The following is a 14,420-nucleotide window of genomic DNA, read 5'->3' as shown; positions in this document are numbered from 1 at the left end:
ATTACCAAAATGATGAGCTGCTCTTTAGTTTCATTGTAACCAAACTCCCATCAGGCCAGAGGGACCCTATGAAATAGTGTAGTAGACAGTTGCCATGCATACAAGTAGAGGAAAAAAAAAATAATCTCTGCCATGACATTCCTTTACGATTAAAACTTTGTTACAAACTATGAATGAATTACGGAAAAGAAAGCTGGAAGAAATCATACTGATTAGCCAAAGGACTTGGATAAAATGACATTTCTGAGACCTTTGTATTCTAAAGGATTATTTACTGTCTGCTTACAGAACATCTTAAGTCGTTTTGCAGAGGGAGTCAGTTTCCTGTTTAGCGCAGTGTTTTTGTAAGCTAATGAGGGCAAAGCGTGAGCCACAGGCAATGATGCTGTGATATCAGCTGTGACAGGGAGCTTGATCATAATTATCTTAACGAGGATAGGGTTAATTACAGTGGAAACTTAAAGTTTTTTCTGTTTGAATGAGGCGGCGCTGAATACGTTGTGATGTTTTGTCGGTTTGATGTGACTTTGGAAATTGCAATGGAAATCTCTTGGCAGCACTTGCTCTCCTCTGGGAGCAGAGTGTGAGCCCTGCGATGAGGTAACTGAGATGGTACCTGTGGGTGAGATAATGGGCAGCTTTCCTGTCATTAGAGCAGGGAAAAGTATTGCACCTGCAATACACCTTAGCGATGCTTATTAGCCTTTTGAAACCAGGGAAAACACTACTTGCCGCTGCCCCTTCAGTGCTGGTTGTATTGTGGTGGTAAGACTGTGTGTTTGTTTCAATATGCTAATACGGGGAGACATTTTTTTCTGCTGTGAACTATGAGAAAACAGCGCAGATTTAATTTTAGACTGGTTCTCTTTCTTGGGGTTTTCCCCTCTTTTTAGATTCATCTCTTGGGGTGTTTGTGTGCTTCTTCCTATGCTGTGCATATATATGCACTCCTCTCCTCTTTTGTAATGCACTTGTGAGGAAATACTTGGAGTACATTAATGTAACTATCTCACTCTCATTAAAAATAAAAATGCCACTATTTTGTTCTGATTTCTACCTCAGCTTCTCAAAAATGCTTTCTATATCCTAATTCATGATTTCAGTTCTTTCTTAACACCCATCTGCAGATGGGATATTGAGGCACATAAAAGTTATGGGACTTGCTGAAGTTGGTACCATAAAACCGATTGTGTGGATTGTACTTAAAACTTTTAAAATGTGGAGTACAACTGCTGGGCAATATTCCCTTATGTATTATGATGGTAGAGATTGTTTCCTTGAATTTAGTAGCTCGTGTCACTGAATGATCACAAACGCATTTTTTTCCTTTTTTGTTTCTTTACCCACTGTATTGCCAATTTTGTTTTGGTGCTGGATTTTTCTTGTCTTTAAGGTGAAAAAATGAGAATTCTGTGAATTGCAAAATAACATATGGGTGTGAATTTATGTTAATGGCTACACCCTCTCTCTGTTGTGGCAACCCCTTCCATCTCCCTGGACTCTGAATTTAGGTGATTAAATCACCAAGTGCACACTGCTCTGATGACATGAAAACAACAATTAATAAGCAACCCCCTGTGTAACACGGCTCCTTTTTAACTGAGCAGCTAATAACATTACATGGCAAAAATTATCAAAACCAGACAGGTGTAAGGAGATTTGCGCACAATTTTCCCTGCCTATCTATGCAACTAGTACCCTTGTGTTTAGCCCAGGCTTGTGAAAGAAAGGCTGTTTCAATAGGCAACTCCCTCTAGTGTTTCCAGGCCTTTTGTCCCGCTTCATGGCTTGTCATTTTGTTTTATGCCTCCCCTGCAGCAGTTTTGGATGTGCGCTTTCTTCTCCTTGCCAGTTGCCAACCATTTACTGATTCTTATGATAAGAGTATTATATTTGCATAACATAACTCAGGAACAATGTGTATTTTGATGCTGACACTGACCAGAGCCTGAGCAATGTTTTTTCACAAAGGACCTATTAACATCCCATAAGGCTCTGTGGTGTTGACAAGGAGGTGGCCTTCTCTGAACTCCTTTGGCAAGTCAAAGTCTTACATTGAAATGTGAGGTTTGGAAATAATCCACTATTTATATAATGAAGAGTATTTAAGGGGAATTTGCTAAACTAGGTTTGTCAAATAAACTGAAATGAAAACTCATAACAGCTTGATAAACTCACTCCTACTTCCTCTGGGTTGTTTTGCCTTTTAAAGGTGCTTGGGGGAAAGCACTGTCTGAAATGTTTGCTGATCTCTCTTCTGATCTTGACTGTGGCCAAACCAAGTCTGTTGTGACCCTTTGCTGAAATAGCTACCTTAATGCAGCATGCTAGCACAGCTCTTAACGGCGTACAGTTTATGTAGGCTGAATTGAGTTTTTCCCAAAACAGCTTATTAAAGGCAAATGCAAAAAGTGCGACTGTTACTGTGGCGGTTGTTTCAGTACAATGTTTGTAATAGGGACTTTTGTTCTTTCAGCTTCAGAAATTGTAGTCATGTGTGTTGTAACGATACAGATATGCCGTAGGGTGTAGGCACAGCAAATTTTCTTCAGGTCTGGCTGCCCAGCATCAAAATGGCATTAGTAATAGTTGTACCTCCCTTTCAGAATGCCAAGTCAACAGTCTGTGAACCCTTCGGAGTCCTTGGACTGAAATACACTGTTTCAGTGTTATGCAAATGTTACTTGAATATTCATAGTTTAGTGTACAGTACCCAGTGTAAAGGTCGCGGACTTGATTTCTTTTGGTTGTTTGAACGCTTTGACTGTGATTTATAAGTGGTCAGTAAGTTGCATCTACAAAAACGGTATCTTGTTTTTGTTGGACAGATGAATGTTAAGTTGTCTAATTTGAAACTTATATACTTCCTAATAATTTTTGTATTTTTCTCCAGTAGTAGTGCCTGTAGAACTCTTTAACAGGGACCTTGGCTGTATTTTGATCTTTGCAAAAACTGGGGGAGGGTGCGGAAATCCCCTCAGTATAAATGTCATTGGAAAATGAATAAATAGTATAGACTGCACCTCCCTTATTCATCACATTTTATAAAACAGCCAGGAGATACAGTGATGATCTTCCCACTGGTAGGCATAGTAGATCAGCTGTCAAGTCATGCAATCTCAGCATATCTTTAGGTGTCTGGTAGGTGAATGAGCTGTGAATGCGTGTCTGTGCGTATGCTCCTTATACCATGTGTCTTACTTGATTAATGTGTGGGTTTTTTTTTTCCTGTTGGAATGTGCAAGCATTAAGAATCAAGTTTGGAATAGATGCCTGAACAAGGTACCAAAGTGTTCTTTTTAGGTTCTTCCCCTGTAGTTTGCTAACAGAGGAAGGAATACTTCCAGAATCTTGTTTATTTACAAGCCATCATGTGCACTTCCATGTTGTGAAATGCTCCTTTTTAAAGCTGTTCTCTGCAATCTGACCTGTGGCTTGAGAGTGGGACAGTAAGTTCTGAAAAGAAAGCAAATGTCTTTTCTGTCTGGAGTAATTCTGCATTTTATTTTGTAGAGAACATTTTATTTTGTTTGCAGAGACTCAAGAAGCAAATTAAGTGGTTAATAAAAAGGAAAAAAAAAAATTCCCTTCTCCATTTCCTATTATTGCATGTAAGGTAACTGCTAAGAAATGATACTTGAAGTTGTATTTATTATTGTTAGCGGGGTATGATATTTCTTGGCAGAAATGATGGATGACAACTTAAATTTGTGTCCAGGGAATGAAGGTGAACTGTGACAGAGTTATTTATCTTGGGAATGGAGGTTAGGGTCAGGCGAGGCTGGGTGCCTGAAGGCACAAGACATTGACAAATTCATCCTGCAGGCCCCATATCTGAAGCCTTTTGTTTTGGATCCTGGCTACTCACTAAGTGACCCCCATCCTTCATCCTGCCAGCATGTGAAGGATGTGTTGCAGTGCCAGCACTCCCCTTGCCACTAATGCTTGTCATTCACTCTTCTGACAGGCCCAAACCAAAACTATTCCCACTCCTGAAAGGGAAGGTTAAAATATTTATTTCGGCTCATAATGACATCCCTGATTTAGTGGAGTATCATTTTTCCTGTTGCCTTTGTCGTTTGCAGGTCACTAGAAGGACTGAAAACATTCAGTTACTTGGAAGAGCTGATCTTGGACAACAATCTACTCGGAAATGACCTTCTGTTACCCAGGTTACCCCACCTCCATACCTTAACGCTCAACAAGAACCAAATATCCTTTCAAAGAAATACCTGCAAAATGTCAAATGAGTTTTATGTGTCAGCCAAATTAAAGTATGTGAAATATAGTTCATGTGCAGACAAAGCATTCTCTCGTGTGGCACCTGGAATACTTCATAGTAATTTATTATAGGTCATTCATAAATGAAATGCACCATTATATCTTCCTGTTGCTCCATTTTAGTGAGAGATCTAAGTTATGGCTCTGAAGAAATCTTTCTAATAGATAAAAATAGAGAAAGAAAATAATGTCAGCGCTACCAGTGTGCAGCAGTTCCTGTGTTTGCTTGGGGTTCTGTTGCAGGCTGACCTCTAGTGGAATAAAGAGTGCAGTGAAACGCTATTAAGTTTTTATACTTTAAATAGCTCTTAAAACATCAAAGTAAAATAAAATAAAAAAAACCAGGAACCTTAATACCTTTCTCTATTTTAATGAAGTTGGTAATGCGCACAACTGGGTAGCTGCTGTGCAACCACAGCTGGAAAAGCAAGTCACTCGGTGTTCCAACTCTGTATAAATTCATATAAAATGCTGTCCAAATCAAGGTCTTAATACATTAAAGTATTTAGATGGATAGTTAAGTCCATTCATAACCAATCAGTCACTTCTCCATCTGCCTGAAGTTAGTGCCTGGTTAAGTTTATTCAGAATAAATATTTCAGCATTTGACTAAGTGCTCTGCGGAATCAGAGCCCCTAGTCTGTAGGCTTATAGATAATGGTCTGTAAAAACTAATTATCTGCAAGGTTTGGGCATGGACTTGATTATTGAATAAGTTTTCCATACTTTGACCCTTCTGGAGGTTTGAAGATGTGTAATACATGGTTTTACAAAAGTGAAGGGCAATCAAATTGTGGCCAAAAGGCCAAGTGAGGCCTGCAGAGCCTTAGAGCACAGCCCATGAAAACCCTCTCCTTGTAATTGCATCGTGAGGATAAGGCTGCTCAACTGCAGGCTTTTATTACAGACAATGTAAACAGAGAGCAATTTACCTCCTACTAAAGCAAAATCCTCCTACTGAGGAGAATAAAAATAACTGCAGATTCTACGATTTCTGTACTTATTTTTGACTCTATAAATAAAAATCAGCAGAGTAACTTTTGTTCTTGGGGCCCTGGAAATTTGCCAAGAGTGTGTCTCAAGCAGTAACAATCATGACTGTACTCGGTATTTGGCTAGATTTCTGGTTAATGCCAGCATTCCGTGGGTTGGTTCTGAGTAACTGGTTTTATTGTTTGCTGCCATGGTAAAATCTGAACTGGGCATGCTTTGATGAAGAATGTATAAGAACATTTTTGTTGATGCTATGGGTGGTGGTATGTCTGGTGCAGCATACTTCCTTCTGCAAAGCATGAAATGTGAATTTTGCCATAAGACCTGAAAGCATGTGAGTATATTTGTCCTTTGTGGGAATGTCAAGGTGGAGCTTTGCGCTTACCAAAAGGGGAGGGCAGGTGTATTGAATAAGAACTCAGTGAACAAAATCAGAGGGAAAAAAATTATCCTGTCAGTGGTATTCTTTGAAGAGTTTCTGCTGGTCTCACAGACATACTTAAAATACTATTGTCAAGTGAGTAAGCTCTCAAAGTCAGTGATAACATGATAAGAAGGATTTGCTCTATCCTGGGATTTTTTTTTTAATTCAGTCTTAAAACTATGAAGTTAGAGCTTTGAGAGTATTGAGCTACCCAGGTTATAGAAATAATGGATACGTTTTGTCGCATGCTGCCAATAATTTAATAGAGGAGTTGCAGAAATGCTTGTAAAACACCTAATGTATACAAACTTCCCAGAGTAGAAAAAATAACCACTGTCCATCATTAACATTTTGAGCCCTAGGGAGCTGTAATCTCTTCTAGGGAAGATACAGCAGTCTTCAGAAGCACGGAGATCTTTCCAGATTCCTCTCTTCTATGTGGATACCACATTTGAAAAAGGTTTCTTTTGAATTTGAATCACTTTTTTTTAATGAATGATTTCTCTATAGAATTCTTTTAAGACTGTTCATATAAAAATGTACATTTAATAGAATAATGAAATACGTTACAGGAAAGATTGTTTAGTATATGACAGTAGAACTACAGAAAGGACACAAGTGAGCAAAGAATACTGATCTGAAACAAAACTTCAATTGGTGGAATATTAGCATGTATATATATGGAAAGAGAGATAAAACAAACAAAAATCCAAACTGACCCCTGTGAAAACTGGAATAGCATCTGAAGTTTAAAACTCATATGAGAGCTTTTCTGGGTATCTCTTAGTATTACTGTACTCTTTGCTGTTTCTCTCCATTTACTTTGGCTTCGATTTGATCCAGATCCTGTTTTGATAGTTCTGATAAGAGCTTTTTACTCCTTTTACATGGTTCATTTATTGTGTGGCATTGTATATGTAAATAACACTTGGCCCCTCCTAACATAATGTTTCAGTTACAGTTCAGCTACTACCAGTTTTTCTACTAGAAGTGGAAGAAGCAAATTCAAATATTATTATTTTAAAAAACAGTTTCCCACTGTTATACCTCAACTTTTCTATAATGTGTAATCTGTTAAAAATATTTTAAAACGCAGTCTGTATAGCTGAAATACATAGAGGACAGTTACCAACATTGTGCAGTATTGGATTACATGTCTCTAACATGCTTTCTTTCTTGCGTATAGTACATTTGTTTTTACAAAAGTCTAATTTACTTTGGGAAACATGTCATCTTAGTTTCCCTGTCAGACCCAATGGATGGGAGAAAGCAGTACAGACTAAGATGGATGGGTGGTAGGTAGGAAGTTGGTTTCGGAAGAGGACTCATGACTGCAATTACCTGTGCTTGCAATGGGAAGCCTCATTTCTCCTTTTAAGTGTGTTCAGTAGATACTAAGAATCGGTCAAGAAGCTTCTACATAGATTTATTCCTCTGTGTATGTTATAGCAGTGTGAAGTTTCATGGCTTTTCATTGTGCTGATCAAGGCTGGTGTTACAGTGGGACTATATAATATAGACATTTCAATTGCCTTTACGTTTCAACCTTTTTAGTATTTGTTAAAACTACTCAAAAGGGCAGCAGTGATAGTTTGTCAAATATATATATATATATATATACCAGTATGCTGAAAATTAGATGGTGTTTACTGCCTCACTTCAAAATAGACAAGTATGATAAACTAGATCTGTGATTCTCTGAAGTAAAAGCCCTGTTTCTTTACTTAGACCAGTGAGCTGGTCATCCATTTAGCATATATGCTCTATACTTCTGAAGAGCTGATACCAAAATTAATTTAGAATAAAGGTGTTGAATGTAGATGTAGAATGCAGCCATTGCATCTAGGTCTAAGTTTTGAATGGTTTAGAGGAAAACCAAAATATTTCACACCATAGAGTGAGAAGTCTAGAGCTGGGCAGAATGCCCATAATGGTATATGCATTACTTAACGGCAAGAGGAGTTATCACTGTGGTTCAGATCTAAGGATTATATATTCCTGAGTCTTTGAAAACAGCATGGATCAACTACCTCAACAGAAGGATGTACCAATAAGTACTTCTGGTATAATCTGTCTTCACAGAGGTCTCATCATAATCACAGAATGGTGGGGGCTGGAAGGGACCTCTGGAGATTATCTAGTCCCCCCCCCTCTGCCAAAGCAGGTTCATCTAGAGCAGGTTGGATAGGAATGCATCCAGGCAGGCTTTGAATATTTCCTGAGAAGGACACTCCACAACCTCTGTGGCCCGCCTGTGCCGGTGCTCTGTCCCCCTCAGAGCAAAGAAGTTTTTCCTCATGTTGAGACAGAATTTCCTGTGTTCCAGTTTGTCCCCGTTGCTCCTTGTCCTGTTGCTGGGCACCACTGAAAACAGCCTGGCCCCATCCTCTTGACACCTACCCTTTAGATATTGGTAAGCATCGATGAAGTTCCCTCTTAGTCTTCTCTTCTCGAGGCTAAACAGACACAGGTCTCTCAGCCTTTCCTCATAAGGGAGAAGCCCCAATCCCTGGATCATCCTCATAGCCCTCTGCTGGACCCTCTCCAGCAGTTCCATGTCTTTCTTGAGCTGGTGAGCCCAGTTCAATGCCTAACAGTTATGGATTCCTTTAACCCCCAAACTATAGATTGTAATTTATTTTGCCTTTGTGCTTGTTCCCACATTGTCCTGAAGTGCGTGAAGACCTAGGAGTCCCAGTCTGACCAGAATTTCATTAAGTGCTGAGGACTTGATGTTTAGATTGAGTGAATACGTTAAAGACATAAATTGTCTCCTATTATGCACAGATCCCTATCTCCACTAAACAAAGATCTAAGCTGAAATGGTACAGCAGTCTTTCTGCATATACTTCTGAGCTGTCCATGCCACAATTGCAGATTTGGCTAAATCCGAGTGTGACTTGTTGGAGAGCTGCAGTAGCTGAGTCAAAAATCTTTCTTCTAGAATAAAGCTTGTATGAGTACAATTTAAGTAATGTGAATGCCTAATGCCAAACATCTATGGAAGAGGGAGGTAATCTTCAGTCCAGGTGATTCCTTGTCCTGTTCTACAGCAGTGCTTGGACCAGTTCAACTCCAGATGTCAGAACTTTAAAAAAAAAAAAGGTGAGCTGCTGCTTTATTCTTAATTGTCTTTGTGTTCTTTTGGGAAACTTGACTAGCGTTTGGACAGAATAGTGTTTAAAAAAAAAAATCCCAACAAAAAACAAACTGTGAAAGAAAGGACATATGGCTGGACCTCTTTAGAGAACCAGAAACATAATTTGATTGCAGGAATAGAAACATTTCTCCTTTTTCTCATGTTTGTATGCCGAACAACATTGAAACCTGGTCTTCAAATCTGCAGCCTCGGAACCATGGGCTTTCTGAAATATCCTTAAAAGCACTGGCTACTCCAGTTACACAAAGAAAACTAATGCTGCTTCAGTAGGCAGAATGGGATTTTTTTTCCCAAGTGTCCAGTATGCAAGAAACTCTCCATGAGATGTATGGACTTAGTTAATTACCACATATGTAGCACCTTTCCTTTCTTGACCAAAATGGTTTTAAAGTCAGTGAACAAGGCCTTCTCTCAAGGCCCTATCTCCCTACCAGATAGGGTTCAGGCCAGAATGCGGCATACAAATGACTGCGCATGACATCCTATTGCACATAGAGAAGGGAAAGACGGATACTTGCATATTGCAAGCTATTTCTGTGGTTATCCAACCTTGAAGACCTAGCACGTTCTAATGGAAAAGCGTTCAGGTGGCAAAGATCTTTTCACACTGCATTCAGAGGAGAATTGGTAACTTCTGCTTCAAGGCTATTTGGCTGTGGAATGGCTTGTGGTTGCTACATCGTGTTTGTGATAAATTTAATTGAAGCAAATGTTTCAAATGGGAATAAATATAGGTACCTTGCTCGTTTATGACTCTGATGGAAGTGCTGTCCAGCTGTTTTAATGTTAGGTTGATTGCAGCACCTGCATGACAGATGGTTAGTTGGCAGAAGGCTTTTGAATGACAGGTTTGAGTCTTTCTACATGGTGGTCTGGAATTCTGTGTGATATTTCTGATATTCTCTATGTATGTATTTCAAAAATATTTTGAATGTAAAGCTGATTGCTCTTTACTTTGTCTGTTTGCTTCCAAGAACTTTCAAAAGCTGTAATGACAGAAGATCATTAACATGAAAAGCCCTCCTGCAACTCTTTTGGGGGAGTGGAATTGCTAAAAATTTGGAAAGACTGAGTAAAAACTTTTAGAAAAAAAATGATGGAGCAACTTAGAAAGCACCGAGGGAGAGAACATGAGTGGCTACTTTTCTTATAAAGTTGATGTATTTGAGTGTGGGACTAGTAAAAAGAACTGCTGGCAGAGAAAAATTTTGCAGGAAGAAATCCCAGATTCTCTTGCGTACTTCAAAATATATGCAAAAAACTGTTGAGTGGTGAGATAAGAAACATGTATAGGTTAGGTTTGTTTAGACAGTTATGTGTTAGGATAGTATTTGTATAGAGTTATATAGAATAATTTCATTCAAAAACTGTTAGCAAAGGTTTCTCTGTAGGTTCAACAGTTGTCCCTGAAGAACAGCCATGAATATGGTTATACCAAGAATGCTGGTAAGGGAGGAAACAGCATGGATGACCAGCATCAGTCCTCAGTACTTAAAGCAGCTGGACTCTTATATTGATGTCTGTAAAGGACTCATGCAGTGTCTGTGCCCTGGAAATACGCTGGAGGGACTAGTGAAAGCACACGGGTACAGAGACTCTTGAGAATACAGAGGTCTGGAATAGTGGAACGTGAGACATCATCCAGTGGTTTCTGTGTGAATCCACACAACCTCTCAGAAGTGTAACAGAATGGTCTTTTTGTTATGCTGGCTGTCAGAAGACAAAGCTTGACACCAAAATGTCTGTCCCTCCTTGTAAGGTTCTCCCAAAAATGACTAAGCAAAGTGGCGTTATGCTATCCACTCAGAGTTTACAACTTTGACCTTGTTCAAATACAGTATTCCCTGGGGACTGTTTAACTTTGAATCACACCAGTCCTTCCTTGGTAGTACGGTTGAATACTGTGGAGCTAGTCTTTGAAGGATACGTAAGGGGCCGTAGTCCTGATGAGCATTAGAATTTTAATCCAGGCTACAGGATTTTCTACAGAACAAACAAACAAAAATGTTATGAGCTTGAGTAAGCAGTTACTTCTTAACCAGAGAAGGGAGATGCATCATTTGCTTTGGACTTTTACTTGTTCTTTTCGCTTTCTGAAGAACCTCAAAAACTATGGTATTTCTACCAGATAGTGAGTGAAAATAGACAAGTCAGAACATACTTATTTGTAGGATATTTTTGGTTGCATAAAACTTGCAAAAAATTATATTGCTCTGCGGCTTAACTGAGCCTGCCATAGTACTGTATTTTTCCAAGTAATTCTGTTGTTGAAGTTTCAGTGTTGCTGGTAGAGTTTGTTTTTCGGAGCAGAAAATATGGTGACGTTTGTGTATGCTTGTGCATGCTTGTGCGTTGTGTACGCTGTGAAGGTGAAATGTGCATGTGTGGTATGTGTACTTGTAACATTATGAAGAGGCTTAAAAAAGTTAATCTGAGTATGAGAGATACCCAGTTCTTGTAAATGTTTCCCTAGTTTAAAACTAGAAATAATGCAAGAAGTCAGTATTGTCTTTTGATGAGGATGAAATTTGAAAGCATGTCTAGTATGTTTCTGTTAATTATTCATGGAGGCCAGGTTGTGTTTTTGGAGGGGACCATTGCTGTATAATTGCTGAGAATTAGCGTTTTAGCTTGTGAGCTAAAGAGCTGAGGAGTTTAAAATTTTTATTGTTACTAATTTTTATTTTAATCAACATCTGTGTGAAAGACAGGCGTTAATAGATTGGTAATAACACCACACTTGAATTAGGAGATGGATCACTACACTAAGGCACTTTAATTGTCATAAGAGTGACACTTTAAACCAGGTTTCAAACAATAGACTATAGTGTAAGTATTTGCATCACTGTTACATACTCACCTGGTGACCAGTGACACTGACGTCAGAAAGATCAGTTCAGGGCTGTTGTCACAGAGCTTTAAATAAATAAATGTTCACTGGTACTGTCCATGGATTTAATTGTGACTTTCCTTTTTGGGGAGAACGGAGCTGGAATTGGTCTTAGATATGGCACGTCAGGATTTTGCAACTCTTTGGCTCTGATTGCACCAATATGGCACTCCTTAGGGTGCAACAATAAACCATAGAAAGGAAGCTGGCAATAAAATTTCAGACTTGCTTTTGATTTTCTCCCTCTGTGTTTTCCTGGCATTGTTTCAGAAAGACTTTACGCTTTTGATGGCATCATATAGTTCCAGTATTGGGATTAAACTAAGTATATGACATGCTAATTAACAAAACAGTACACTTAAAAGTGCACATGAGAAACACTTAATCATGAGAATTTGAAGAGGATATAATTTATTTTTTCCTACAGGCTTTGTAACGACTAACTTTCATGGCAGGTGGATGGGGCGTCTTGGAAAAATAGTCTGTACCTTGCGTTTTGTTTTGAAAAGGGATGAGAAAAGAAGTTCTAAAGAACAGAAATTTTAATTATTTTATTTATGATATAACTGCTAATTGTGGCACAAAAAAGTTGACTGTCATAAGCCATGGGTTGCTGTGTTCTCAAGTGTTGCTGGTGTCCTGTTATTTTGGGGCTGTCCAAGCCTGCAAAGCTTCAACTTTTCTGTGAAATAGTGAGCTTCTGCTTTTGAGGTGATTATGTCCAATACTTGGGGTTCGTCCTGTGCACATGTTTCTGTTTCTGGTGCAGCTGAAATTGAAATAATGCTAGGATCCTAAATATCTGTTGCAGTAGAGGGAGATGAGTAAATGATAACAAAGAAAAGATCTGGGGACTCTCACACAGAACTGCAAGGTAACAGCTCTGAATGTGATTCCTGGTCATCCTTGCCTGAGATAATTTTTAGGGGCATATTTCTGCATCTAAAATCAATGCTAAGGGTTTAGATATGCGATATTAGAATCTAGACAATAATTTCCAAATTAGATTTGTGAGATGCAGATTATCAGCCACTGTTATTTACCCAAAACTCTTAGTGAATTAGGTGTCTCTTCCTTCTGTTTGCCATAGGACTTTGATGCACAGTCGTACTCTTTTTGCAAATCTAAGCTGACACTGGTCTTCATCATCACATATCTAAATACATTTTTATGCGAGTTAGAATAAATGTCATACTCCACATTCAGCAGATTGTTGGGGAGAGAATTTTCTACCCCAGAAAAAGCTCTACTGAATTGACAAGCAAAAATTCTGCATGTTTGCTCCACAGAAGAAGCCAAAAGTTTCTGGGCGGGCTTTTTTTCCCCCGCTTTTGATAGGAAATGGCCAGATGCAATCTAAGCCTTGCAATAGCTAACCCCCTGTGTGCGATTGCTGTTATGGAAATAACTGTCTTTTGTAATAATAAACGATTTCTCTCTGGGAACCTTTTTGCAATGTAAGCAATCCTGCAAGAAATTAAGTGTTTCTCCTGGCTGAGGGAGGGTGCCAGATTCAAGCACTTCTCTTACAGTCTTAGGAAATTTTTAAAAAGCCTTTCACTTGAGCATGTGTGGAAAAAACAGTTTGTGACCTTCCCATCACAGTCACATACTTCTTGAAAGAGCCATGAAAAAGTTTATGTATGAGCTTGAGGTCCAGATATGAGAAGATGAAAATTAGCACAAAATTTCGATTGAGAATTCATCTTGGCTAACAAAGATTTATATCACATGTTGCTACAAAAAGAAATTTTTTCTTAGGGTCTGGCTGATTACTTACTGGCTTATAGCATTCCATAATGTGGCTTTGCCAAATTAAAAGTTAGCATTTTTACCTTTTTAATGAATTAATAGCACTAATTTCAAACCCTCATTTTTCTCTCATGCAAAATATTTGAGTATGATTCCTCGGACCTTATGGGACACAACATTAACTATGAGTGTAGATACACTGGTTTTAATCTGTTAAAATTAGTAATTGTCAGCATGATTTTCATGTGTGTTTGGAAATAAGATTTCAGACTTACAAAAGGAAGACCACATTTTTAACAATGAAGCTGGTCTTTCCATTCTGTATTGCTTCTGTTGCCCTTAAGATATTGAGGTGAAGAAATAAAGTAAATTCCATCAGCTAAAAATAACAAAGATAACAGAAACACATAAATCAAGTATAAATAATAGCTACACAAGTGAATTGAGGATTTTAAACAATAGCTGCGGTCTCTAACAGCAGGAGTGGATGAAAACAGAGCAATGAAATGCCCTTTAATGGTTTTGAATAATTATTACTATTGTCTAAGTCAGTTTTTAAACATTGAAAACTTTTTACATGCATATGCATGGCATCTTTTTTGAGAATCACGCATTTTTCTTTGCACGTAAATTGAAGGAAATAAGAAAGTATAGTTCAAGTTTAGAGACTGTCACACTATACTTTGACAAAATTATTTGCTTTATTTGATCAATCAACAGGGTGCAAATGGTTGCATATTGTTGTTATGCTTAAGCCTAAGCTGTGATTTCCAATATTGCAGTGCTTAAAAGATAGTTTAACCTTTTTTCTCTTGTTTGTTTTAATATATTTTACAATATTGAAGGTGTATCATCATTATTTATGTTCTGAGTAATGTAGTTAAGTTAAGAAGCCTCACGAACACCAAAATATAAGGCTA

The 14,420-nt window shown here is 38.3% G+C and overlaps 1 protein-coding gene across 1 annotated transcript in view; it reads left to right on the top strand.

Moving 5' to 3' along the window:
* LOC104289674 (chromosome unknown open reading frame, human C10orf11) overlaps positions 1-14,420 on the top strand; it is a 679,646-nt gene that overhangs the window by 373,567 nt on the left and 291,659 nt on the right. Inside the window, exon 3 of the mRNA XM_009888662.1 lies at positions 4,086-4,212. Coding sequence (XP_009886964.1) covers positions 4,086-4,212 — 127 coding nt within the window. The remainder of the gene's footprint in view (positions 1-4,085; positions 4,213-14,420) is intronic.

This window comes from Charadrius vociferus, unplaced genomic scaffold, assembly GCF_000708025.1.
Source record: "Charadrius vociferus isolate BGI_N301 unplaced genomic scaffold, ASM70802v2 scaffold187, whole genome shotgun sequence".
NCBI lineage: Eukaryota > Metazoa > Chordata > Aves > Charadriiformes > Charadriidae > Charadrius > Charadrius vociferus.
This window is presented reverse-complemented; position numbering and strand designations above follow the sequence as displayed.